Raw genomic sequence first — 24,569 nt, 5'->3', positions numbered from 1 at the left:
AGGGCAGATTTGAACTAGTGAATTCATCATGAGGTATGGTCCCCAACCAATGCGCTACCCCTTGAGGTTAAATTTCCACGTAGAAGTTGAAACATACATAAGCATTATCAACTCATATTGCATTGCTTTTGCTTTTGCTCCCCAAATTTTTCATTGAAGCTATGGTATAAACATCACAGTAAAATTTCACAAGCCATAATTTGTGTAAATTTGGTGAACATAACAATAAATAAATAAAGCATGAGAGAATAAGCAACAAGAATATGTATCAGAGTTTAGGATGTTTAAATTCTCTACAACCACCACAAAGGAAACAATTGAGTCCTCTTTGTATGAAGACAATTATCACCTTACAAATTACCAGGAATTTTAAGCTTTTGGGTCTTGTGCATGGTGACAGGAAGCCTCTGGCTGATGATGCTTGGATCACTATAGGCAGCAGAATCCGAAGGGTGTCCTTTCTGCAACACATTTAATCATTCAATGCATTGAGAAAAGAAATACTTCAAAATCATGACAATACAAAGGTAAACTGTATATCTTCTTAAAGAGTTGCCAATGTGAAGAGGAAAAACAGAACAAGAGAACAGATTGAGAATGCAAGGTAGTATGACTGACTGATAGTACAAAATCTACACCAAGCACAAGCTGTCAAAAAACTTAAACCATTATGTTACACAATTTCAATGATATCAATGTCCTGACTTTGCACTCACTAAATAGAGTTCAAACTAATGTTTACCATGCTCCACTTCTGCAGTGAGAGTCAGTGAAGTTTTATTACATCAAAGTTTCACTGCCATAACTCAACATAAAATATTAAAGGCCATGTCAAAAATCATCTGCCAAAATTACAATTCACAAAAATACATGAATCAATCTGAAATCTAAATGAAACTGAAGCTTTGGTTTCGGAATGCCTCTGTGTTCACCTCCCAGTTCTGGCATTCTGGACTTTTATTATGTGGAGCACAAATGAGATAGTGGAGAAAAGTCTGATATCTTTCATGGTTGTGTCACAGGGAGTCTAGAGCTAGAGTTAAATTGTCAAAAATTAATATGGTCTGGACTCTGGAGTGATGCAAGAATTGAAGATTAATTTGTTGGTACTTCGCAAATTTGTCTAGTCAAGATTACTTTATGGAGGCCACATGTGATTCCAATTGAAGCAGAAGTCCTATGGTTTTGAAGGTCATATCAATAGAAGTCTAGTGTCAAATAGCTTTTAATTTGGGTATCTTTATTTTAAATATTATGGTTAGTTTCATAACCAATGTTAGAACTATATCTTATGCAACTTCTGTGGATTAAGGACAATTTGGTAATTGAGTTCAACCTAGAATTTTTTAGGAGATTCAAAGCGTTCATAGATTGATTTTCATTCAGTTCAAGTTAGTCTTTTATTACCTTTTGGAGGCAGGGGGTATGGTGAGGGGAAGAATCCTTTTCGGTTTGAGAACATGTGGTTGAAGACGGATGGGTTTGTTGATAGAGTTTACTCATGGTGGAATCGCCATTCTTTCTCAGGTACACCTAGTTATGTGTTTGCTAAAAAGTTGAAGGCTTTGAAAGAAGATATCATTCAATGTAACTGTAGAGAGTTTGGCAATGTCAGTCGTCAAAAGAAAGAACTACTGGGGGCCTTAGATTCTTTTTTTTTTTTTTTTTGATAAGTAAGAATGTTATATATACGAAAGGCTACTCTATGCATAAAAAAACATAGAGCAAACCCAGAAAGTACAAGGAGGAAACAACGAAAAAGCAAAAAAGAAAACCAAACCACAAATTAATTACAAAGAGAAAGAGAGATAATGAAAGAAGGGAGAGAATCACTAGTCGTGAGTCCCCAAGCCCGAGACCAATCAAAAAGAATCCCACTAAAAGAAGCCAGCATCTGATCACTGGAGCTAATCAAATCCTCAAAAGTCAGCCGATTCCGTTCCTTCCAAATACACCAAAAGATGCACAACGGAACTAAATTCCATATCTGAGACGAGTGTTTCCCCAACCAATTCCACCAGTCAAAAAGCAAATCTGGGATCGAACTAGGTACAACCCAAGACAAGCCAAAAGTTATAAAGACAAAGCTCCATAACTGATAAGCCATCTCACAATGAAGAAGTAAATGATCTACTGACTCTCCACAATGTCTACACATAATGCACCAGTCCACAAAATGCATTAGTCTCCTCAATCTTAGGTTATCACCCGTTAGGATCTTATTCCAAGCTACACACCAAACAAAAAAGGAGACTCGCCTAGGGGCCTTTACTTTCCAAATAGCTTTCCACGGAAAAACAATTGAAGGAGAATTCCTTAATTTGTTATAATATGACCGGATATCAAAATCCCCATTAACCTTCAACTTCCACCTCATCCTGTCTCCCACATCCATAGGAGGAGCATTAGCTCCCAACATACAAAGAAAATGCAGCCCTTCCTCCATCTCCCAATCATTAAATTCTCGAATAAAACAAACATCCCAAGTTCGTCTATCCTCCTCCCCTTGCCTTGACAAGGAGGCTTCAATAGATATCTCCTTATCAATAGCAATACCATACAACCTTGGGAAGGCCAAGTGAAAAGGTTGACCCCCATACCACCCATCCTGCCAAAACCTCACTCTATTCCCCAACCCAACAACAAATTGACAATTTTTACTAAAATCCTCCCAACCCATGCGAATACCTCTCCACAAACCACACCCATGAACTCCCCTACCCAGTTTTGAGGTCCACCCCCCCCACTCTTCCCCATATTTTGAAGCCACCACCCTCCTCCATAGCCGATCCTCTTCCTTCCCAAACCGCCACAACCATTTCCCCAATAAGGCCTTATTGAAAGTAGTAAGTTTCCTTATCCCCAAACCACCATCAGCTATAGGCGCACAAACTTTGTCCCATCCTACCAGATGAGTTCTGCTATCACCCCAAAGAAAATCCCTTTGTAGCTTTTCAATTCTATTAGCCACATGAGTAGGAATTGTGAATAGCGATAGAAAATAGATAGGAAGACTAGATAATGTACTCTTGAGTAACATCAATCGACCCCCCTTAGACAAATACAGCTTCTTCCACCCGACTAATCTCCGCTCAAATTTTTCCAGAATAGGATTCCAAATTGAAGGGGAATTATGTGAAGCCCCTAAAGGCATGCCAAGATAAGACATAGGTAACTTTCCGACTTTACAACCCAAAATTTCAGCAAGGGCATGCACATCATCAACCGCCCCTATTGGAACCATTTCACTCTTATGCACATTAACCTTCAAACCTATTACCGCCTGCAAGCTAAGTAACAACAACCGAATATGAAGGATTTGCTCTACATCCGCATCACAAAATAGGATAGTATCGTCTGCAAACAGTAGATGTGTAACACATTCCCCACCACCCCTCCTACCTTCAACTTTAAAGCCACAAATCAAACCGGCTTCCTCCACTCTTCTCAACATCCTACTAAACACCTCCATCATAATCAAAAACAGCATAGGAGATAGCGGATCCCCTTGTCTTAAACCTCTTGAACTACCAAAGAAATCAGCTGGAGACCCATTAATCAATACAGAGAACTGAACTGTGGATATACAAGTACGGATCCATTTACACCACTTCACTCCAAAGCCCATTCTATGCAACAAATTCAACAAAGTCTCCCAATTCACATGATCGTAGGCTTTCTCAATATCAAGTTTACAAATGACTCCAAGAACCCTACTCTTCCCTCGACTATCCACACACTCATTCGCAATAAGAACCGAGTCAAGAATTTGTCTCCCACCCACAAAGCTATTCTGAGACTCAGAGATCAACTGATCTAAAACCATTCTCAATTGATTTGCCAAAACCTTAGACAAGATTTTATACACACCCCACCAAGCTAATAGGTCGGAAATCTCTAATATTAGAGACATCATTCTTTTTAGGAATTAATGCAATGAAAGTAGCATTAAGGGATTTTTCAAGCTTATAATGTTGAAAAAACTCTTCAAAGACCGCTAAGACGTCTTTCTCCACTACTCTCCAACAGAGATGATAAAAAGCCATAGTAAACCCATCTGGACCTGGAGCTTTGTCCCCTTCCAAATCACGTACAACTTGAAGTATCTCCTCCCTCTCAAGCTTCCTTTCAAGCCAAACCCTCTCCACATCCCCAATACGATCAAATTCCAAACCCTCCACAAAAGGCCTCCAACCCTCAGTCTCATTGTACAAAGTTTTATAAAATTGTACTACCTGATTAGACACCTCGGATTCCTCCTTAAAAACCACCCCATCCACCTCCAAAGTCCTTAGATGATTAAACCTTCTATGAGAATTAGCCATTTTGTGAAAAAACTTGGTGTTATTATCCCCTTCCTTGATACATAACATCCTAAATTTTTGTATCCAGGAAATTTCTTCCAAAGAAAGAAGATGTTCCACCTGGGGCCTCAAAGCTACCCTATGGCCTTTCTCCCCATCAGTGAGACCAAAGTCCCCCTCCTTGGCGTCTAGTTTTTTTAGTTCCTCCAATAATTGTTTCTTCTGACGCTCTACATTACCAAACTCTCGGCGATTCCATTGCACAATATCCTCTTTCAGAGCCTTCAATTTTTTTGCAAGCACGAAACTAGGTGTACCCACAAAAGAATGCCGATTCCACCAAAATTGAACTCTATCCACAAATCCCTCCGTCTTCAACCACATATTTTCAAATCTGAACGGACTTTTCCCCCTTGCCATTCCCCCTGCCTCCAAAAGAATTGGACTGTGATCTGAGATAGGACGTGGTAAAATCCTTTGAAGAACATCAGGGAAGTGGTCCTCCCAATCTGGAGTGACCAATGCTCTATCAATCCTAGACATCGCTGGTTGATCAGTGCCATTGGACCATGTGTATCTACCTCCGTCTAAAGGCAAATCTACCAAGTTAAGATCCTCAATAAATTCAGAGAATTTTTCCATAGCCAATGTCAAACGTGCCTCACCCCTACGCTCACTTGGAAAGCGAACAATATTAAAATCCCCAAAGCAACACCACGGTAACCTCCAATACTGTTGAATACCCACCAACTCATCCCACATGTGACCCCTCTCAACATTCTCATTTGGGCCATAAACCCCTGAGCATGCCCATATAAAACTGTCCCCCACCCCTTGCCACTTAACCGAAACTGAGTAAATGCCGACCATAACCTCTACCTTCTCCAAAACCCTTTTATCCCACATAAGCAAGATACCACCAGCAGTCCGATCAACCTCCAAAACAGCCCAATCCACATATGGACAACCCCACAAACTACAAACCAATTGTCTATTCATGCTAGCAATTTTCGTCTCTTGTAAACAAACAACAACGCACTTCCACTCCCGCAACAAATTCTTCACCACAAGTCGTTTTTGAGGATCATTTAAACCTCTAACATTCCATGAAATCATTTTTATCTTCATAGACACTAAACTATCCCCAACTAGTGACACCAACACAAAACCACCCTTTATCTCCTCTCATAATTCACCGAGCATATCAAGTTTTGCAACTCTCTACGTCCCTTGTTTTTGGACTTAGCCACTTTTTTACTACCCATTTCTCTCCTGTGTAACACATTGGCTACTTCCATCTCAGTTTCTAGCCTCTGTAAGAGAGCAATGCACAACTTCTCATGTCGATTCGTTGACAACCCAACCAATTTACTGAACCCAAGAATTCTGTGCTTCACCCAACTAGAAATATCTAACTTATTCTCAATACTCAATACCTCAGTGGCCTCCTCCAATTCTTCCAAATTTGTTGACACACCCGGATCAATGATTTGCAGAGGTAAACAATCTGACACTTCATTTTCACCAAAACCCACAGAAAAATCAACTGCATCCCTTGCAAGCACAACCTCCCTAGGAAAGCTTGAAAGCTCCTTACTAGAGAAAGTATTAACCTCCTGACCTAATACTCCGAAACCCATCGACCCAGCTCGCAGAAACTCCAGAAACTGATCGGGAAAAGGAGTTCTGATCCATCTCGGCACAAAATCGAGAATTACTAACCTCTTAGCTTCAGATATCAACCCACCCGACAGAACTGAGCCTGAAACCCAGCTTCAGAAGAATCCCGGTGCACCCCAACTCTTCCACCGGCAAAACCCAACGCTGAAGAACAGACAAAACTCCTTCTGCCGGCTTTTGTATTGGATCCTCTGAGGGCAACACCTTCGCCGGCTCCAGCGAGAGGCATGTCGGAGCTAAGGGTGGTGAACCCAGCTCACGAGTGGCCTTGACCACTTCTGCTACCGATATCGGCAAGGTGGGGTGCTGGGTGATCCAGCTCGGGCTCACCTGGACGCAAGACCCACTCCCGCCGTGGACTTCCGGTACCGATATGGGTGAGCTCGAGCTCAAGTCAGCCACCAGAGCCATCGCCGTCCTCCGTGTCGGTAGAAAATCAATCGCCGAGCTCGCAGGTAGCACACTAGCACTCATACCATCTGATGTGGAGCTTGGGACTGATGTGTTTGCCTGAGCCTTACCACCTTCCACAAATGGGCCTGTAGAACTTGGACTGGGTTTATTATTGGACTGCTTGGAGCAAGCCCCTTCCTCAAAAGAAAAAGGGCTAGGCAATAGTGGGCCTGAGCAACTCTTATAAATACCCAAACAAGATGCCTGGGCTTCAGAAAACCCATTGTCCAAACCCTGAATGCCAACCTGGGCAGAAAGATCCTCCCGTGCCACCCACTTTACAGCTTGCTTATCACTCCTAAAACATTGCCAAGACACCTGCCTCTTGCCAAATTCATTTACTTCCACAGTCAAACCTTTCCTTAACCAACTAGACCTCCTAACTTGACGCTCCCTACCAAAATCAACCTCTTTCAAATTCAAATTATTCAATCTGAATTTATTTTGTTCCGGGATTTTCTCCTTAACCTTAGCATCTTCATTAATACCACGGTGACTCCCCTCCACTCCACCCACGGCAATCGGTATAGCCTTATTAGTTGGAACTTCAAAAGCCACCACCTGAATCCCATCTTCATCTCTCGGAGGCGGCATAGTGTTCTCCACTACTTGAATCTTCTCTGTCTCTTTAATGGAGGGCTGGAGCGCATGCTTCCTTCCCTGCATAGATGCTTTTACCGTTTCAACAAAAGACCGAGAAGGGTGAACCTCTGAACCCAACTTAGACGATAAAGCTTTTGGAAAACCCAACGCATAATGAGAAGGTTCAAGCATTCTCCTTAATTCAATACCAAAGGCCCTCCAACCTCGTTGTGCCTTGCCTGTAGGAATAATGATCTCATCCCGCCAACTTTTAACTCTGTTACTAACAAATATTGCCCAAACGAGTTAGAGCCCCATTGCACTGTGTATGCAGTGTCTCCTTCCCTGAGCGTGAAGAAGTGTTTGGGGTTAATCCCAATCACTGTGTGTTCCAAGCTTTGCATTAACCATCGTGCTGCACTCTTACCCATAAAAACTGATTGCATGAAATACTTTCCCCGTTCATAAATCCTAAGGGAAAAAAAGTTCCCCCCTTCCTCAACCACCAATTGAAACAGCTTCGATTCAATAAAAAAACTGCGAAATCCACCCATAACAATCCAAGACAGACGTAAAAAATAACCGGGAACAATATTTCTGACTAATTTGAGGTAGTCGGGCCTCTAGAAATCATGAACAGGACTAAGTAGTAATATGACCATCTCCTACCTTGATGTCACACATGACCATCTCCTACCTTGATGTCCATTTTTACTACACCTAAGTAATAAACCTCTCAAGTCTCACCTAGTATTAAGGAAGTGGATCTTGGACACTGTGAGGCAGAGTTCAATGAGAGAAATGGAGTGAGGTCTCTAGTAGAGTTCTTTCTTTGGAGGAAATCTCTTGGAGGTAGAAATCGAGGATGTTGTGTATCAAGGAGGGCGATAATAATACTAAGTTCTTCCACATGGTGGCCAATTCCCATAGAAGGTATAATCATCTGAGTTTTTTAGAAGTAGATGGGGTGATTTATGAGGAGGGAGCTGAAGTGACTGCTCAGGTTGTTCAACTTTATAAAACCTTGTATCAAGAATCAGAGGAGTGGAGGCTTTTTGTGGAAGGTTTGGAGTTTGGTCAAATTGGAAGGATGGAGAGGGGCTGATTGGAAAGGAGGTTCGAGAAGGAGGAGATACTGTTAGTTGTCACAGAAATGGAAGGAGATAAAGCTCCAAGTCTAGACGGCTTCTCTATGGCCTTTTTCCATCATTGCTGGAGAGTTGTGAAAAGAGATGTCTTAGCAATTTTTGAAGAGTTCTATCAGCACTATAAGTTTGAGAAATCTCTTAATGCTACCTTTAAAGTCTTAATTCCAAAGAAGAATGATACCTCTAATATTCGAGATTTCAAACCTATTAGCTTGGTGGGGAATATTTATAAGATCTTGGCCAAGGTTTTGGCAAATCTTTTGAAAGTGGTGTTAGACCAATTCATATCAGAATCTCAGAATAGTTTTGTGGGAGGCAGACAAATCCTTGATTTAGTTCTTATTGCCAATAAATGTGTTAATAGTTGGGTGAAGAGTAAGATTCTGGGGGTGATTTGTAAGCTAGATATTGAGAAAGCTTATGACCGTGTGAATTGGGGGGCTCTTCTGAATTTGTTGAAAAAAATGGGCTTTGGGGAGAAATGGTGTAAATGGATTCACACCTGTATAACCACAATTCAGTTTTCTGTGCTAGTCAATGGGTTTCCAGCTGACTTCTTTGGTAGTTCAAGGGGTTTGAGACAAGAGGATTTGCTATCTCCCATGTTATTTTTGGTGATGATGGAGGTGTTTAGTAGGATGGTGAAGAGAATGGAGGGGGCAAGATTACTTAGTGACTTTAGGGCTGATGGTAGGAGGGGTGGAGGGGAATGTGTTTCGCACCTGTTGTTTGCAAATGATACTATTCTTTTTTGTGATGCAAATGTGGAGCAACTCCTACATGTTCGGTTGTTACTACATTTTTTTCAGGCTATGACCGGCTTGAAGGTTAATGTATCTAAGAGTGAAATGGTTCCTATACGGGAGGTGAATAATGTGCATGCTCTGGCAGAGATATTGGGTTGTAAGGTTGGGTCTTTGCCAATGACTTATCTTGGTATGTCATTGGGGGCGTCTCATAAGTCCCTCTCTATTTGGAATTCTATTTTGGAAAAAATTGAACGAAAGTTAGCCAGGTGGAAGTTGTATTTGTTGAAAGGTGCTAGACTAACATTGCTTAAGAGTACGTTATCTAGCCTCCCTACTTATTTCTTATCTCTTTTCACCATTCCAACTCATGTGGCTAACAAAATTGAGAAGATGCAAAGGGATTTTTTGTGGGGTGATTCCAAGACACATTTGTTGGGATGGGATAAAGTGTGTATGTCTATTGCCTATGGCAGTTTAGGAATTAGGAAACTGACCACTTTCAATAAAGCCCTCCTAGGAAAATGGCTTTGGCGTTTCACGGTTTTGGAGGAGGGTGGTAGCTTTGAAATTTGGGGAAGAATGGAAGGTGGACCTCCAAGTTGGGAAGGGGTGTTCATGGGTGTGGTTTGTGGAGAAGTAACTGGATGGGTTGGGAAGCTTTTAGCAAAAATATTCTGTTTAAGGTTGGGGAGGGGAATAGAGTGAAATTTAGGACAGACTGGTTGTGTAGGGATCTTCCTCTCCATTTGGCTTTTCTGGTCTTATACAATATTGCTACTAACAGAGCAGCCTCAGTAGACTCTTCTTTGATATGCCAAGGAGAGAGGGACAAAAGAAGTTGGGATGTTCGTTTTATTCGGGGTCCTAATGATTGGGAGGCAGATGTGGTGGATGATTTCTTTTGATTCTTGGTCTTTAACTTACCTTCAGCGGATGATGGTGATCGTATGAGATGGAAGTTGACGAAGAATGGGGATTTTAATATCCGTTCGTTTTACCATAAGCTACGTGGTTCATCTTCCGTTGTTTTTCCTTAGAAAGGCATCTGGAAGATTAAGGCACCCCAGCATGTTGCTTTCTTTGTTTGGACAGTTGCATGGGATAGGATTCTTATGGGTGATAATTTGCGGATTAGGGGCTTTGATTTCGTTGATTGGTGCATTATGTGTTGTTGTAGTGGGGTGACAGTGGATCATCTATTGTTACATTGTAGAAAGGCTCACTAGCTATGGAGCTTTGTCTTTAGATCTTTTGGGATTTTGTGGGTTCCCTCACGATCGGTGGCAGATTTCCTCTTTGGTTGGTGGAATTGGTTGGGGAAGCACTCATCTAACATTTGGAATTTAGTTACATTGTGTTTGATGTGGTGTATTTGGAGGGAACGTAATCGGTGGACCTTTGAGAACTTAGATAGATTCGATGACCAAATGCTTGCTTTTTTCACTAGTTCCCTTTTTTATTGGTCTAGGGCTTTGGGACTCACATCTAGTGATTCTCTCTCTTCGTTCCTTAGCTCTCTTTTTCTTTGTAATTAGTTTCCTTTATGTTTAAAAAAAAAAATTACCTTATTAGGTATTTAGTTTATTAGTCAAATTAGAAGTCCGATATGCTACTAGTACTTAAAGAGTCCTATATTTGTACACTGCTAAAATAATTCAGAGTTGATTAGTAGATAATTTGGCTAAAATAATTCAGAGTTGATTAGTAGATAATTTGTTTGTTTTGAGTATTGAGGTTAAAGTTTAATTTGTTACTACTTCACAAATTCTCCTAAATTCTCCTATTTAAGACTTATTTTATGCGGCCCATGTGTAAAGTATAATTGACGTAAAGTCATGTGGTTTTAAAGGTTTAGGTATGAGTCTTTTCTGGTTAAAACAGTTTTTTATTTTGTTATGAATATGATCAAATTTGTAGTTAGGGAAAATTTATAATTTTCTGCAACTTCTGCGAATTAAGGGCATATTTTGGTACTTTAATTGAACCCACAATTTTCTAGGAAATCCTATATCTTAGGTTTAATTAGCCAAACTAGGAATCCTAATGTTACTAGCACAACAAAAGGTCTTTATAGATTGTGTTCAATGTACTCAAAGAAGGATTGATAAAAACATTGAGCGTTTTGAGCATTGAGGCATGTTGCCCTTCTTGTGATATTTTCCACTTTTTCTTCTTCTTCATGGGTACTATTCAATATTCATTGTGACCCTAAACAGCATAAAAATCTCTCTTTCTTCTTCCTTACAATCCCAAATCAATCCCTTGTTTTTACCTATCAAAACCATAAAAAAACCACCTACTTTCTTATAAAAAAATAACTTATCAAACCATCTTTTAATTTCTAACAGAACCTCATACCCTTTCTTCAACAATTCTAAACCATCCAAAAATTCTCCAAACCCTAAACCCACTGCAAGCACGCATAGACAAACTCCCCTATTTGTCATACGTCAGAGGTATTTTGGCAATAGTGTACTCTCTCCTTTTCTCTTCTCTTTCTCGTGTTATCACAGTTCACACTACCGTTTACAACCATTGGACAAATTCAATCCAGCTTCTCATCTCTTTTGCAACCCTAAACAAATATTTCGCTTTCAACATAAAAAATCCTAGTCATTCTTTGAACTTTATCACCTCTTTCAACAGATCAGTGTGTTCTCTTATTTTCTCTTATCTTTCTCTTCTTTGTTGCATTATCACAGTTCAAGCTGCTATTACTTTTTTTTGGATAGGTAATAAGGAAATATTATTAATGAGGAAAAGATGAAAAGATATAGAGAGTTCACGATAGTGAACAAAGAACAATCAGAAACAAAGAAGGACAAATAAACATTATACTATTCTAAGAGACAAAAGAAAATCAAGAAGAGTAGAACAATCTGAGAGACCCCAACACTAAGACCAATCGAAAAGAGTCCATTGGCACAAATCTAACAAATGAACCAGAGATTTCTCAGTGTCCTCAAAAGAATGCCAATTACATTCAATTAAAATAGTCCACATCAAACAGCCTGAAACCAAATTCCAAATGTCGGAATTATGTTTCCCAAGCCAATGGTGCCAACAAAATAATAATTCTGCAACAGAACCTAGCATGACCCAATCAATTCTAAACAGTTGAAGCATATACATCCACAAAGAATGAGCTAACAGGCAGAAAACATGCTACTATTACTATCCAATAAACATATTCAATCTAGTTTCTTCTCATCTCTTTTGCAACCTAAATCAAATATTTCACTTTCCCTATAAACCTAGTCATTCTTTGAACTCTTATCATTTCTTTGAAAGATCTAAACCCCAAATCCACATATTCTCCTAACCCTAAGCCCACCATAAGCACACATGGACATATTCCCCAATCTTTCCTTCATCATGGAGTTCACTTTATTTAATATTTTGATTAATAGTTTTTAGGTTATTTATATGGGTATTAGTAGTATTTTCTTGGGTAATACCTAGTGTTTTAGGTTATTTGTGCTATATTTTAAGTGTAACCGTCTTAGTGTAAAGAAGAATAAAAAAAAAAATAAATATCTATGAACTTATAGAGATATTAAACACTGGTTTATGGAAATGGAATGTTTTAGACCTTAGTTTATGGAAAACCCAACAGCCTAGAGTTATGTTTCCCCTAATTTAATTGATAAGTTACACACGCTACTCATGGGTCTTGAACTCATGACATCACCTTGTATCCTATTATTATGGATGGAGGAAGTGCCTCTTGAGCTAGAGCTCATTTGCTATTTGGTAGCCTAGAGTTTTCTTCAAGGAAGCACAAATATAGACAACACGGGACACAATACAACATACATGATATTTATTTTAGGTATATTTTATATATTTTTGGGAATTTAGTTTTTAAAAATAAGTAATAACTATCAAATATTTGAAAAATATCCAAATTATAAAAAATTAAAAAAATTTAAAAAAATAAATAAAAAAAGGATGAAGAAGAAGATAGCAAAGAGATACTATGATTCCCCCCATAAATAATGTTTAAAGTACAAACCAATATTTAGAATAAATTACAATCAAAATTGTTCAATTTACCTACAAATAATTCAATTTAAGAAATAAAGAAAGTATTACATGTAAATGATAAACACAATAAAATATCAATTAGTAAAAATAAATAAACAAACAAATGAGTCAAATCCATCACCATCAAATACTAACTTAACTAACCGGACACATGAAATTTATCAATAACAAATGATCTTAAACCAAATCTCTAGTTAAAAATAAGAAAATAAAACCTGTATAGTAGTCAGTCACTACTCATTACCACTTCACTGGTTCTACTTCTAGAATAAAAACAAAAAGAGTTACACTGGTTCTACTTCTAGAATTTTTTATGAGAGAGAGAGAGAGAGAGAGAGAGAGAGTATAAAAGAGCTGAAGGATGCGGACGAGAGAGAGAGAGAATCAGAAACTAACCAATGGGTTTCCATAACTGGAGACATGTGACGAGGCTATAGATGGGTTACCCACTGCCAATCTAAGGCTGGCAAGCAACGAGGCCCACGACCAAAGAGAGAGAGAGAAAGAGGTCACAGGCAGATCAATGGTGGTGATCATGCAAGTCTATGAGAAAAGAAGAGATCTTGTGCCGTTTAACCCTTGATTGACAGTGGTGATCATGCAGATCCGTGCTTCTTTTTTTTTTTTTTTTCATGGTGTCTCTACCATGTCCTGACCATGACTGTGTCATGTCCCAATTAAGAGAAAAAAAATTTCCAGGCAAATACTCAGCGGACACACATGCAGCCGTTTCTAAGGGATGTCTAGGTTCAACATGGACACACTGCCCATTCGTCATGTCTGCACTTGGTTTTCTTCTTCTCTTTCCAATTCATCTTTTTTTGAAAAAAAAAAAGTTGACAAGGGGGATTTGAACCCTGGACGTCTCCATTGGAAATACCAGAAGGTGTCAATTGAGCTACAAGGCTCTTGGCCACTTTCCAATTCAACTTATTTCCCCATGATTCTGTGCACACTTTTGAGTTCTCTTAACTGTATCCTAAACCAGCTTTATTCATTTATTTTCTAAATCTATAAGTTATACTTTCATATCCCTTATTATCTCAGGACTCATTTAAGGAAAGAAGCAATTAACATGAAAATTCCAATGCTGTCCTGTTCACTTGAAAAATGAATTTCCATGAAAAGGAAGAAAAAAAAAACCACTTATTATAAGTAACATGAGTTTGACTTTATTTGGACTGTAGCTTGGGGTAAGATCCAAGCATGCAACTATCTCATGAAAAAAGGTTACACGTTGATAGGGCGCTGTATGTGTCGGTGTAGTGGGGAAACAATGGACCATTTATTGATACATTATCCTGTCACTTATGAGTCATGGAGTTTTGTTCTTAGCTCTTTTGGGATTCATTGGGTGTTAGCAGGAAATCTCATTGATCTTTTATTTGGCTGGAGGAATTGGGTAGGCAAAGATTCTTTGGATGTCTGGAAGCTTAGTCTCTTTATGTTTGATGTGGACATTGTGTAGGGAATGGAACCTCTGTACTTTTAAGGACACAACTTTTTGGACCCAGTTACTCACATTGTTTATTTGCTCTTTATTTGATTGGTCTTTTGCAAGGGGATTTACCAACAGTAAATCCATCCCTGAATTTATAGTCTTTACACTTTTGTACATACCCCTTTTCCTTGTAATTCTTTAGGCTTCTTTGTGTGCACTATTATGTATATAGAGTAGTCTCTCTTTCAATAAAATTTATTACTTGTCAAAAAAATAAATTTTTTTTTTACAGAAGTCCTAGAAAGTACACACATGTATATAATGACTCTTGAGTTCCTCAAGGTTACAAGAGTACTTTCTTGGAAAGATTGTTTAGGCAAAAGAACTAGAGGATGTCAATTATTTCTTTAAACAGACACAACTTCAATAAGTCCTACACACAACACATTAGGACCTTTCCAAAATCAGCTGGAAAGAAAATGCTGTGCCTGCTCAAAAGACACATGAGAGAAGTCAGAAGTGTGTGTGTTTTCCTGGGAGAAGGGGAACACAGAATCTTCAAACGTTAAAAAAAGTCTCATACCTTTGAGGAATTTATATTGACAAAGAAAAAAAATGGGGAATCTGTCTACAGGTACTTGTGGGGAATTTTATGGTTAGGAGAATTTGTGGATCTAGGGTTTAGAATTGTTGAAGAAAGGGTTTGGGGTTGTGATAGAAATTAAAAGGTGGCTGAATGAGTTATTTGGTGGCTATTTGGTAGAAGAAAGTATGTGGAGTTCATTGTAGTCAAAGGCGAAATGGGTGCTCTTCTAGGCACTCGGGTGAGGTGAGGTGCTCGCCTTTATAGCCTAGGCGAGCAAGGCAAACGCCTTAAGCCATGAAAAAGGCACTAAGGCAAGAGCCTCAAGTTTTTTATTTTTTATTTTTAGGGTTTTAGAAGGTAAGAGAAAGTGTTTGATTTGGAGTTGTAAGGAAGAATGGCAAGAGAGGAGTTACAATGTTCAGTGGATTTATAAACAGTACCACAAGACAGAAGATGGGAAAAGAGAAAAGGAGAAAAGAACACATGAAGGCCAACTTGCCTCAATGCCAAAAACACTCCATATTTTTATTAATCATCTCCATCTCTCCTTTGAGTACTGAAGGGCTTTCTTGAAATGGTAGTATCAGAACTCTTAGTTTGACTAGTAAACTAAAAACCTAATGAAAGACAAATTTGGACACTAAGAACATATAACCTAAGAAACTAAACATTTCCTAGAAAATCCTAAACTCAACCAAACTAATAAAATACCCTCAATTTGCAGTAATTGCAGACATTACAAAATTTCCCTTGAATACAAAATTGACGACAAATTTTTTAATAAAAACCAAATAAAAATTATTTTAACCCTTTTTTCGATAGTTACGATGGGGGAGGGGGGGATTTGGACCTTGGACAAGGCTCTTGGAAAAAAATTTGTTTTTAACCCAAAAACACACATAACTAGAACTTTAAAACAACACAACTTTTACTTTATTTGGGCTTCACATGTGGGTCCCATAAAATAGATCTTGAATAGAAGAATTCACGAAGTAATAACAAATCAATCTTTCATGGCAGCATCGTATTATAAAGCAACCAAATTTACAGGTATGATAATGATGCATAATTATTTTCGTATCGGAGTAGTGGCTGATCTACCTTATGGCTGGATAGATAAATGTTTGAATTTTGGTGATTATTTTTTAACAGGAGTTACTGAATATCAAAAACTTATTACAAGAAATCTGATTTTTTTAGAATTAGTTGAGAGCGTAGACATTATTGGTAGAGACAAAGTAATAAAACCCATAAATGCACAAGCACCTCTTTGACTCCAATCACAAACAAATTAAGAAATTTTTTGATATATTTGCAACTAGATAATAACATTATCAGGCTAACATCAACAAAAAGACAAAACAACATTATCAAGGTCAAGTCTTGCACAAGTGCCAAATTTTCTAAAGAATGGGAACCAAAAATAACAAGATTAATATCCCAACTTGATCAAAGAATGACATGATTTTGCAAGCATGCAAATGCACATACGCACATACATGAAGAGGAAAAACTTACAGAAGATAGAACTTGAAATGTCGCTTCTCTCCAGCAACTTTCTCTAAGGATAATGGGATTTTCACCAACTCCAAAGACGCAATGCATACGAGTGTCCCTTAATCTCATAAGCACTCCATCCACTCTAAGCTATAAGAAGAACTGATTCAGAGACTAAACAAAATTTTTATAGTTCAAAAAACAGAAAGAGAAGGTGAAGATATGGCCTCTGGCCCTAACAACACTTTCCACCAGAAACATGTACAGGGTAATGAGTGAGGTCAATGGTTTAAATCCAACAGGGTTTGTGAGTTTTTTACCAAACAAAAGAACCAAAGTATATATATTTTCCAATATAATCATCTGATTTACTAGAACAGAGTATCCCCTTTGTAAGCTTTGTTATTGAATGGGGTGCATGAACGTTAAAAATAAGGTATGATGTAATAAATTCTCCTTTATTTAATATAATTTCATGGAAAAATAGTGAAGAAAGAAAGTTGACTCACCCAGAATCGTAAGAGAAGAAACCAACAACTTGGCATGACTCTCTTGAAAAATCCCCAAAAAAAAAAAAAATTATTAGTCTTTAACCATCTCAAAGTTGTGCAGAAAGAAGATTGACATATAACAGAAGATGGAAAATTTACCACTTTTACAGTTAAGAGCGATACTCCATTATCAGCCAATTCATCTTCATACAAGACTACCTGTTCAGTAACAAGGGTTATTTTGGTCAAGGCATGGAATATATTCCTGAAAAAGAATATGACTTTGTCTATGCATCAAGATGCCCACCTCATCATAGAAGAGAATAGGCTCTTTCGATGCTAGTGAAACCACGTCAATTTTCTCCTCACAGTTATCCCAGTGGAGACCATATGTCCCCTGAGAGATTTCCTCTCTTCCATGCTGGCCATATGAAACAGCACAATATCACTATTATAAAAAAGATAAATAGACCTTTCTGTTTCCAGCAAAATATTTCTGAAATTTGCAACCCTATAATTAAGGAATGCACTGAAAGGGAAAGGGAAACCATGAAGTTATGTAACAGATATTCATCGCAAACGCAAAACCAAATCTATAAGAGGAGCCTAGAGAACTCACTACAGCATGAAATCTTGATTTTAGAAAAGGCTTTACAGGGATAGAGAAAGGGGGAGCACATACCTTCTCTGTATCTATCTCAATTGTTTCACTTCCACAATATGGTGTTGTGAATGTATAGTCATAGTCCAGTATCACCTGTTCAGAGGGTTTGCTACAAATTCACAAAAGGAATTTAACTACTTAAGACCCAAAAGCAAATGATTGACAGAAACAAACCCAAAATCAGGGACACACACTGAAATTCAATTCCGCATGTAAATTAATAAAGTAACAGTTCACAAAAGTAGTAATCCTTCAAGACTTATACTTGAAGAAATTTATAGACCCAGTTGTCCACAACAAAGAAATTGCATACAGAGACCTAACTTACCTTCTGAATTTCCATTTTGCAGCTGCAGGGACCTCAACTGGCCGCAACGCCTCCTGCTTCCAGCCAGTTAGAGCATCGAATGCATTAAAATGAATTTTGGTGCCACTATCCACATGTTTAAGAATTAAACAACTCTCCCCGAAAACCATCTCTGGCAAGTGAGAAGTCTGAAGCTTTTCTTCCCACCTATAACCACATAACATAACCATCATGACTTAGGCGGTAACATATACTCATAGACCCCTAACATATATCATCAAACTTCTTCTGGAAATATGAAGATCTCTCCAATTTTCCATAATGGAAGGCACTTGCCATGGCACCAAGGCTCGACCAAATAAAATCTAAAATTGTCAATGTACGGTTAGTTTTTGATCCCGGTGAAGGCGGCAATTGATCCTAGGTTCCTAGTATAATGAAAATGTCAAGAGACTTTACAAATTTCAATTCCCACATTAACTTCTCCTAACATTTTTCATCACATTCAAGAAAACCTGACTGATCACACTTTTTATTCGACTCTATATAGCTAGCGATGCAAAATTCAAATTTAAATTTGCACAAGCTAAAATTATCATAACAACAAAATCATTACATGAAATGGTACTGCTCATGCTTTGAGTTTACTAATTTAAAAGAGAGAGAGAGAGAGAGAGAGAGACTGACAGCTGGAGGTTGGAGGAGGTGAGAATGGAGAGCTTGCGAGTTTCGATCTCCCAGCCGTGGATGCGGAGACCGCGGCGGCCGTCGGGCAAGGGTTCAGCGCCGGCGGCTTTGAGTTCCTTCTCGTCCACTTCTACTTCCATTTCTTTTTCTCACCGGTGGTTGCGTTCGTTTTCCCTCTTTCGGTTTTTTTTTGGGTTTTGTACGTTTGGCTTACCTCTGTGAATAGACCGGGTTGTCTAGATGAGAATAGAGAACGAGTTGTTTCTTTGACTTGGACCCTGACCCGCCACCCATAATTTAAGCCCAATTACAATCCACGCAATATTCCTTCATTGTCCTTTCGCAAAACCCCAATTATATATCCACTCATGAATTGTTATTGAAAAAAAAAAAATCAATATATATATATATATATATTTATTTATTTATTTACGTCTAAATGCTATAAAAAAAAAAACTGGTATTTGAGTTAGTTGCAAAAATACCCCTTAGGATTTCAACTATTTCTTATAACTTTTTGAGGTTTTCATATCAGCCAAATTGAGCATTGTGACTAATTTTTATTGGCTTTTATGGACTTAAAAATGACGTGACTATTACATAAGCAATAACATGAATTAATTGGTAAGTCTTTTTTTAATGTAATTATATGATGGTTACGTGATTTTTTTTTTTTTTTTTTCATTCATAAAAGCTAACAAAAGTTAGTTATAGAGGTCAATTTGACAAATATAGAAACCTTTAATGAGTTTTAAGCAAAGATTGAAACTTCAGGATGAGTTTTTGCAACTGGCACAGACTCCCGTTTCTGGTTTTATTTATTTTTTAATATTTTTTTTTTTGCTGAATATTTTATTTTTAATATTGATTCATAGGTTTTTTAGTTTACCTTTTTTATTTATTTTCAGTTATATACAAATTTTTAAAGTCACATTTTTTTTTTAGACTTCACTAATTGTATTTATTTAAATCGTATCAAACGGACATCCCTAGATGAAGTCAACATTTTAGCTGTCAATGTTCGACCCAACCCGCGAACACGACACGAACCCAACACGGTTTTTTTCGGGTTAGGGTTGGGCCTTAATGGGTTTGGGTCATAAACGGGTCGACCCGAAAGCGACACGATAAGAAACGTGTCATAAGCGGGTCAACCCGCGTAACCCGCAATAGACACGTTTGACACGCCAATTTATTTGTGTCAAACCCAAAATGACCCACTTAACACAACTCGTTTAACTCGTATAACAAATAAATAATTATTTTATTTTAGATTTTTCAAATACCTTTTATATCCAACATATATTTTAAATTTAAAAAGAAAAGTAAGTAATTACAAATGAGAAAGGTAATCTTATTTGTTTCAATAGTTATTATTACTCTTACATTATTATTATTTAGTTCTTGTCAAACTGTTGAGGCATGATCATATTTTGTAACTACTAATACTTTTTTTTTTTTTTTTTTGGCATAGAACTTGTACAAATGAAATTGGATGAGCTTGTGGAAGATGTTATGAACTTGGACATCAACAAAGAATCTATGGATAATAATCGTGGTCATAGTCAGGATTAGTCTACTATTTGCTCAAATTCTTTCAATATTGATACTTAGCATTTGGCGAGTTCCAAGAATATTATATTTTTGTTGAACTATGTTATTTTATTTTTGTTAAACTATGTTATTTTGAATTTGGGTTGAAGTGTTGCACTTCTTTTGGAGTGTAAAGAACTTATTTCTAGATGAATGTTATATTTTTATTGAACTATATTATTTTGAATGTGGGTCGAAGACATAAAGTGTATGCACTGGTTTTTGGGATGTAAAAAATAATAATTTATAGATGGATGTTATATTTAATATTATGCAGGTTGAAATGGGTTGTGTTACATTCGTGTCAACCCAACACGATTAGTTTATTAAACGTGTCAAATGGGTCGGGTCAGGTCAACCCGCCTTATTAACAGGTCGGGTTAGGGTTGAAGGATTCTGACACGATTATTAAATAGGTCGGGTTAGGGTTGAGCCATTTAGTCTAATACCCCTACCTCGACACGACACGAACCCGACATGCTAACCCGAATTGACACCCCTAGTCAACATTGATTTTAGCTAAAGTTTTGAAGTTTTTTAAAAAAAAAAAAAAAAGAAAAAAAGAAAGAAAGTCTCACCTTATTAAAATGTTCCGACCCTAGAATTTAGTTGGAAACGATTTCCAATCAGCTGAGTTTATGGGTTGAACTTGGAATCCAAGAAAGAAGTATTGGATATCCAACTATAAGCCTACAGTAACTCTAGAACTTCTAAGACCATGGAAAAGTCCATTGTTTTGTTCGTCGAAACCAACGATTTCTTTGAAGCCTGAAGGCTGAAGCAGGGGAAAAAAAATCATCATATTAAGAAAATAAACACTGATGAGGATAAAAGGTGAGCCTAGCCACACGGAACATAAAACTGACGGTTTAGTGCAATCCTCCGGATATTACAAACGGTGTTATAGCTGACGGTCATAGGGTCAGCTGGCTCCAAGGATGACGACATTACTAGACCGACGCCCAAAAAGCTGAAGGAAGTAAATTGAGGCTGACGGACCGAGCATAGGTTTACTTGCTACCCACGCTACGTATAAGGAATTGTCTTGCTTCCCACGCTAGATAATATTCAAGGGATCCTTATAAGGAAAAGATCCCATAAAATACGCTCAAGAGGACTCCTATAAGGAAAAGACTTCTACTCAAAGGAAAAGAGGGGTAACCCTCGCTACTATAAAAACCTAAGCACCCTCGCAACCCAAGGTACGCATAATTTACCCTCTCTAGCACTCTAGAGCAGTGAGAATAGTTCTAACTTGACCTTCGGAGGGTGTTTGGCCGGTACCACACCGGTATTCTCTGCTAGGTTATTCCTTTTCGTTGTGCAGGTGCCATTTGCGATGTACGAGGGACGTGTGACTCACTGGTGGTATTATTTTCGGCATCATTAGTTGGCGCCGTCTGTGGGAAGCGTAGCACATTATCGCTTCCTAGACAAAAGAGTTACATGGTACTCACTCGCTCAATGGTGACCACCAACGACGTTCAAGAAGAAGAAGCCCCTACGACTGCGCTTGAAAGACAGGTGAGGACACTCGCCACTGCCGTGGAGCGCCTCACCAAACAAAACTACGACCTAGAAGAGCAACTGAAACAGAAAAATGCAGCTCCCAACAACCAAGGAGCAGATCAGGAAGGAACCAGCGCCGACAGAAGAAACCAGGAGGGACCCCAGGCCAGCAACGCCCCGAACAAACCGAAACGACAGAACATAAGCATCCCCTCCCTCGCAGAAACCACTCCGCCACTTGTTATCACGGAGATGCAGGCCATGAAGGAACAAATGGAGGTTATGATGAATGCTCTCAAGGGACGAGTATCAAGCGACCTTGACGACCTTGTCAACCGAACTGACTCGCCGTTCACCGCCACCGTCAACTCCTACCCATTACCAAGTAAGTTTTGCATGCCACAGATAGACAGTTACGACGAGGTCAAGGACCCACTAGACCACCTGGAGACCTTCAAGATCCTAATGCACCTTCAAGGAGTAGCGGACGCCATCATGTGTAGGGCCTTCCCTACAACGCTGAAGGGCGCAGGGAGAATTTGGTTCAGCCGACTGACACCAAACTCCATCAGCACCTTCAAAGAGCTCAGCGCTCAGTTTACCGCACACTTCATTGGAGGCCATCGATACAAGAAGTCTACGGCTTGCTTGATGAGTATGAAGCAGCGAGAAGATGAAACTTTAAGAGCCTACATCTCCCGCTTCAACAAAGAGGCACTCTCGATCAATGAAGCCGACGATAAGATACTTGTTGCAGCATTCACGAATGGCTTGAAGAAGGGTAAGTTTTTGTTCTCCCTATACAAAAACGACCCAAAGACCATGTTGGAAGTACTTTATCGCGCCACAAAATATATGAATGCTGAAGATGCGCTGTTAGCTCGGGAAGAGAGGCCCAGGAAAAGAGAAAGGCAGGAAGACACTCGGCAGGATCAAGGCCGAAAGAAGGCAAGGACAGGAGACCGAAGGGACGAAAGGCGCCCTAAGCCCCTAGGGGGAAGGTTCACGAGCTTCACTCTGCTAACAGCCCCGATAGATCAAGTCCTTATGCAAATCAAGGACGAAGAGGCTCTGACGTTCCCGGGAAAGCTGAAGAGTGACCCAAACAAACGTTCCCGGGATAAGTATTGCCATTTCCACCGCGACCATGGCCACGACACGGCTGATTGCTATGACCTCAAGCAGCAGATTGAGGCCCTTATCAGACAAGGAAAGCTGCAGGGATTCGTTAGCAAGGAGAAAGCGGATCCCCCCGCACAAGACCAACACCCCCGACGGGACAATGAGCGACCGAGGCCCCCGATCGGGGATATAAGGATGATCGTAGGAGGAACGGTTGCCGCCGGGTCATCCAAGAAAGCACGCAAGACCTATCTTCGGATGGCACAAAATGTTCAGCTGACGGGAGTCGTGCCGAAGATAGCACGAAGAGAAGGTCCCGTAATCAGATTCTCAGAAGAAGACGCGCGACGCCTTCACCATCCACATGACGATGCACTCATCGTCAGCTTGCATGTAGGAGACTACAATATGCACCGGGTGCTGATCGACAATGGCAGTTCAGCAGATATCTTGTACTATATAGCGTTCCAGCAGATGAGGATCGACAGGGAGCGATTGATCCCAACAAATGCCCCGCTTGTTGGCTTCGGCGAGAGCCGAGTATTCCCACTGGGCGCGGTCACATTATCCGTAATTGTGGGTGATTACCCTCAACAGATAGCCAGGGACGTGACATTCTTGGTAGTCGATTGCTCGTTAGCCTACAACGCTATCCTCGGGCGGCCCACGCTAAACTCATGGAAGGCGGTAACTTCCACCTACCACCTAATGATAAAGTTCCCAATTGACTACGGAGTAGGGGAGCTGCGCGGGAGTCAGATGGTCGCGCGCGAATGCTACATAGCCATGATGGAAATGGAGGATCAGGTTCAGGCTTTAAGCATAGAAGAGCACCGGACGGTAACGGAGCCGGTTGAGAAGTTAAAAGAGATACCCTTTGACAGTTCCGATCCTGGCCGAATGACCAAAATTGGAACGCTCGCTAACCCCACAGTCCGTCAGGAGCTCATAACCTTCCTCAGATGCAATCGGGACGTATTCGCATGGGGTCATGAAGATATGCCGGGAATAGATCCTTCAGTCATCGTGCACAGGTTGAATGTATCGCCCGCCTTTCCACCTATCAGACAAAAGAAGAGGGTGTTTGCCCCCGAGCGAGACCGAGCCATAGCAGAGGAAGTCAGAAAGCTTCAGGAAGTGAGCTTCATTAGGGAAGTATACTATCCTGACTGGTTAACAAATGTAGTAATGGTCAAAAAAGCGAGCGGGAAATGGCGGATGTGTGTGGACTTCACCGACCTTAACAAGGCCTACCCCAAGGATAGCTACCCCCTCCCGAGGGTTGATGTCTTAGTAGACTCTACGGCCCGACACCAGTTGCTGAGCTTCATGGACGCTTTCTCGGGGTACAACTAAATCCGAATGCACGAAGCCGACCAGGAAAAAACGTCGTTCGTGACCAGCCAAGGCCTCTTCTGTTACAAGGTCATGCCCTTCGGCCTGAAGAACGCAGGCGCAACGTACCAAAGGCTCAGGAACAAAATGTTCGCGCAACAAATTGGGAGGAATGTCCAGGTCTACGTGGACGACATGCTAGTAAAAAGCCGGAGGGAGGAAGATCATCTAGGAGATCTCAAAGAAACATTCGACACACTTCGCTCCTACAACATGAAGCTCAATCCAGGGAAGTGTGCCTTTGGAGTGACGGCAGGAAAATTCTTAGGATTCATGGTGTCTTAGAGGGGAATCGAGGCGAACCCGGACAAGAT

At 39.6% G+C, this 24,569-nt stretch overlaps 1 protein-coding gene across 1 annotated transcript; it reads right to left on the bottom strand.

The window, feature by feature from the left end:
* Window positions 1-199: 199 nt before the first annotated feature.
* Window positions 200-18,859, bottom strand: LOC126704615 (TIP41-like protein). Its single transcript, XM_050403650.1, has 8 exons — window positions 18,637-18,859; window positions 17,971-18,156; window positions 17,661-17,751; window positions 17,286-17,399; window positions 17,138-17,197; window positions 16,997-17,038; window positions 16,509-16,637; window positions 200-461 (listed from the first exon to the last, which is right to left on the bottom strand). Exons 1-8 carry the CDS (start codon window positions 18,774-18,776, stop codon window positions 351-353), a joined length of 873 nt encoding a protein of 290 aa, XP_050259607.1. The 5' UTR covers window positions 18,777-18,859; the 3' UTR covers window positions 200-350.
* Between the last annotated feature and the right edge of the window lie 5,710 nt (window positions 18,860-24,569).

This window comes from Quercus robur, chromosome 11 (assembly GCF_932294415.1).
Source record: "Quercus robur chromosome 11, dhQueRobu3.1, whole genome shotgun sequence".
NCBI lineage: Eukaryota > Viridiplantae > Streptophyta > Magnoliopsida > Fagales > Fagaceae > Quercus > Quercus robur.
This window is presented reverse-complemented; position numbering and strand designations above follow the sequence as displayed.